General features: G+C 40.6%; 1 protein-coding gene across 1 annotated transcript; it reads left to right on the top strand.

Annotated features, from left to right (window-relative positions):
• The first annotated feature begins 3,718 nt into the window (after positions 1-3,718).
• On the top strand, positions 3,719-4,159 carry LOC123135032 (uncharacterized). The gene is made up of 2 exons (XM_044554159.1): positions 3,719-3,827; positions 3,921-4,159. The coding sequence occupies exons 1-2, from the start codon at positions 3,731-3,733 to the stop codon at positions 4,106-4,108; spliced, it is 285 nt and encodes a 94-aa protein (XP_044410094.1). The 5' UTR covers positions 3,719-3,730; the 3' UTR covers positions 4,109-4,159.
• Positions 4,160-4,731: the final 572 nt, after the last annotated feature.

Genomic DNA, 4,731 nt, shown 5'->3' with positions numbered 1-4,731 from the left:
GGTACATGTTTTCTTAAGATTTCATTTGAACGAGTTAATGGATGAAGTTGTTTTGGAAAAGTGCAAATTTGATTGAGTTAATGCACGCATCAAATGGGCCCGCCCAAAATGGTGGCGCTTGAGCGAATGGTCATTTGTAAGAAGCTCGTGGGCGTAATATAGGATTTGCCGAGGGATTGGTGGGAGTGAGGCGAGACTACCAACTCCCCCTTTAGGAGAAGAGATTTTCTTAAGATTTGATTTGAATGAGTTAATTGATGAAATTGTTTTTGAAAAGTGCATATTTGATTGAGTTAATGCACGCATCAAATGGGCCCGCCCAAATTGGTGGCGCTTGAGCGAATGGTCATTTGTAAGAAGCTCGTGGGCGTAATATAGGATTTGCCGAGGGATTGGTGGGAGTGAGGCGAGATTACCAACACCCCCCTTAGGAGTAGAGATTTACTTAAGATTTGATTTGAATGAGTTAATGGATGAAGTTGTTTCAGAAAAGTGCAGATTTCATTGAGTTAATGCATGCATCAAATGGGCCCGCACAAATTGGTTGTGCTTGAGCGAATGGTCGTTTGTAAGACGCTCATGGGCGTAATATAGGATTTGCCGAGGGATTGGTGGGAGTGAGGCGAGATTACCAACTCCCCTTTAGGAGTAGAGATTTTCTTTAGACTTGATTTGAACGAGTTAATGGATGAAGTTGTCTTGGGAAAGTGTGGATTTGATTGAGTTAATGCATGCATCAAATGTGCCCACCCAAATTGGTTGCGCTTGAGCAAATGGTCATCCGAAGACGCTCGTGGGCGTAATATAGGGTATGCCAAGGGATTGGTGGGAGTGAGGCGAGACTACCAACTCCCCCTTTAGGAGTAGAGATTTTCTTAAGATTTGATTTGAACAAGTTAATGGATGGAGTTGATTTGGAAAAATGAAGATTTGACTGAGTTAATGCACATATCAAATGGGCCCGACCAAATTGGTTGTGCTTGAGCGAATGGTCGTCTGTAAGACGCTCGTGGGTGTAATATAGGGTTGGTCGAGGGGTTGGTGGGAAGGAAGCAAGACTATCAATTCCCCCTTTAGGAGTAGAGATTTTCTTAAGATTTGATTTGAACGAGTTAATGCATGAAGTTGTTTTGGAAAAGTGCAGATTTAGTTGAGTTAATGCATGCATCAAATAGGCCCACCCAAATTGGTTGGGCTTGAGCAAATGGTCATCTATAAGACGCTCGTGGGCGTAATATATGGTTTGCCGAGGGGTTGGTGGGAGTGAGGCGAGACTACCAACTCCCCCTTTAGGAGTAGAGATTTTTTTAAGATTTGATTTTAATTAGCGAGTTAATGAATGAAGTTGATTTGGAAAAGTGAAGATTTAATTGAGTTAATGCATGCATCAAATGGGCCAGCACAAATTTGTTGCGCTTGAGCGATGGTCGTCTTTAAGACACTCGTGGGCATAATATAGGTTTTTTTAGCAATCGTAATATAGGGTTTGCCGAGAGGTTGGCGGGGAGTGAGGCGAGACTACCAACTCTCTCTTTAGGAGTAGAGATTTTCTTAAGATTTGAGTTGAACGAGTTAATGGATGAAATTCTTTTGGAAAAGTGCAGATTTGGTTGAGTTAATGCACGCATCAAATTGGCCCGCCACTACTAGGAAAACGGCTATAGATGAAATGAACACTAATGGCGCATCACATGTATGGTGCGCCATTAGTATATAGCAATGGCGCACCACATACAAGTGTGCCATTAGTAATATATTATTATATTACTAATGGCGCACCTGGTGTGTGATGCGCCATTAGAAGTTTTGAAAAAAATAAAAAAAATTGTTACTAATGGCGCACCGCGGGATAGTGCGCCATTACTAGTTGACATAGTAATGGCGCACCACACCCACCGTGCGCCATTAGTAGTTTTGAAAAAAAAGTAAAAAATAAAAAAATAAAAATAATTGTTAGTAATGGCGCACCTGTGGACAGTGCGCCATTACTAGTTAACTAGTAATGGCGTAACTAGTAATGGCGCACTGTCCACTAGTGCGCCATTACTAACTTGGCCCAACACCGAATGCACCCTCCCCATGGACCGCCTTTTCAGTTTAAAAAAAGTAAAAGAAAATGATGGAAATGTCAAAAAAAAATAAAAGAAAATAAGTTTCCCATATGATATGTGGTCTAGTTGTTGGGAAAATTTATAAATATGAATTTTGACTTTATTTGCAAAATCTATCTGGAAATTTGTAAAATGGGCATAACTTTTGCATACGAACTCGGATTAAAAGTTTTTTATATGAAAAATCATCTACTCGAAAAGTTATGGGGCTTTCAAGATCTAGCGGCAAAAAAATCAAAAAATTTCAAACTTACTAGTGGCGCACCGTGGATGTGGTGCGCCACTAGTAACAGAAAAAAAAATTGGTTTTGAATTTTTTTTTCCAAAAATGATACGTAATATGACCGGGAAGTTTGAAATATTTTTTCAAAATTTCATCATAGTCATGAACATGAACAAAGTCCGGGACATCAACAAGGTATAATAGGATTGATATGTTAGATATATCAACAAGTGCCTGTGAATTGAGCTGTTGCTGGGGTTGGATAGCACTCTGAAGTTAAGCGTGCTTGGGCTGGAGTAGTGTGAGGATGGGTGACCTTTTGAGAAGTTTGACCACGGAGTGCGATTTGACCTGAGATTAAACATATTGACCCGAGATTAAGCCATAGTGACCTGAGACTAAGAAAAAAACAAAAAAAAAATTAAAAAAATTTCTAAATAAAAATTTGAAAAAAATTGTTACTAATGACGCGCTTCTATATATGTGGTGCGCCATTACCCTGGGAGGAATTCTAATGGCGCACTACGTGGTGCTCCATTAGAACACCAGATACTAATGGCGCACCAGTAGTACGCCATTAGAAGACAAAACTGGTGCGCCACTAGCATGCCTTTTCCTAGTAGTGCGTGCAAATTGATTGTGCTTGAGCGAATGGTCGTCTATAAGACGCTTGTGGGCGCAATATAGGGTTTGCCGAGGGGTTGGTGAGAGTGAGGCGAGACTACCAACTCCCCCTTTAGGAGTAGAATTTTTTTGATGATTTGATTTAAATGAGTTAATGGATGAAGTTGTTTTGGAAAAATGCGGATTAGATTGAGTTCATGCATGCATCAAATAGGCCCTCCCAAATTGGTTGCACTTGAGCGAATGGTCGTCTGTAAGATGCTCGTGGGCCTAATACAAGGTTTGCGGACGAGTTGATGGGAGTGAGGCGAGACTACCAACTCCTCTTTTAGGAGTAGAGATCCTGGCCCATTAACTTGTGAAACTACCAAAGAACGTATAGAGCCGAACGGAAATTGTGGGAGGGAGGTGGACGGATGAAATTACAGTGGTAAGAAACGCTTCTTTGTTTAATAATAGGTATAGATTTAAAGCTTCTTGTATATTGCTTCGGTATGAAAACCATAATTATTCCCCTTTATTATTGTACTCCTACTCCATTCCTTCCAAAAAGGACATAATCAACCAATCATGTCTAAAACTAGGCGTTAGGATAAGGCACCAGCCATGTTTAGATGTGGAATTAAAACTAGCTAGACATTAGGATAAGCATTGATAGCACGCATTAATATCTTACCAAATAATCGTGTCACCATCGACATACTTTTGCTATAAATACTCACACAACCATCGGTTTCATTTAGAAAAAAACAACACACGTTACCTCTTCGATATGGCATCGTACATGAAGAAGGTTGTTGAAGGACCACTGGGAACCGGCAAGGCTTTCATATGCCTGTCGATGTTGATGCTGCTCGTGTTGTCATCTGGTAGGAAGACCATCATCCCACACATCTCCCGATCAGACTGATCCAAATTAGTTAAGTTGATGGTTAATTTGTATTGTCTGTGGATGGATGCAGAAAAAATGGAGTCTCATGGCTGCATAAAGCGGAAGAGCGGGAAGTGGACCAACGACACTTGCATCATACGAGGCACCTGCAACGGGCCCTGCCGGGACGAGGGCTTCGACAACGGCCATTGCCATAACACCTGGTCATGCATCTGCTACAAGAACTGCAGCTTATCCCTCCAGCCACCGCATGCATGAACGATCGGCATGTACTCCGACTAAAATAAATTAACAAGTTCTATTCGTGGCATAAACATCTATTCCCTTTTTCCCATAATATAAGACGTTCAAGTTCGGTTGACATGCACTCCCACTGAAACAAACTAATAAGATTTATTCATGTTATAAATATCTACTCCCCCTGTCCTACAATATAAGACGTTCAAGTTTGTGAAAATGTCTTATATTGAGGGATGGAGGGAGTAATACACTATGCTCCTTAATTTTAGAACCCCCATTCAATTGAGGTGTTAAATTTAAATTTGGTTTTACGATTTTGACCGGATCAACGATTTCTCAAGGAGCTCTCTCGATAATCAATTTTGAATTTGATTCATGAATTGTATTTGGTCAACGATTTCTCAAATTAATCGGCAAGAACCAGCCTAAGAAACATATCAGTCCCATGCATCCTCTCATCACCTATGTATACTAGAAGAACATCCGTGCGTTGCAACGGGGCCACATTAACTTTAAGAGTTCAATATCAATTATGTTAATATTACATTTAATATTCTCATACATATCAAGTGACATTGACGACCTTTTTACCATCAAATTCTCAAACACACTCTCTCCCCCTCCTCCTCACTCTCTCTCCC

The sequence above is a fragment of the Triticum aestivum genome, chromosome 6B, assembly GCF_018294505.1.
Source record: "Triticum aestivum cultivar Chinese Spring chromosome 6B, IWGSC CS RefSeq v2.1, whole genome shotgun sequence".
Lineage (NCBI taxonomy): Eukaryota > Viridiplantae > Streptophyta > Magnoliopsida > Poales > Poaceae > Triticum > Triticum aestivum.
This window is presented reverse-complemented; position numbering and strand designations above follow the sequence as displayed.

What these genes read in the sequence shown, in the direction of transcription:
- LOC123135032 (XM_044554159.1), top strand. Translation starts at nt 3,731, where the DNA reads ATGGCATCGTACATGAAGAAGGTTGTTGAAGGACCACTGGGAACCGGC. An exon ending in GCTGCTCGTGTTGTCATCTG is followed by an intron (nt 3,828 to 3,920) that starts GTAGGAAGACCA and finishes GGATGGATGCAG; the next exon opens with AAAAAATGGAGTCTCATGGC.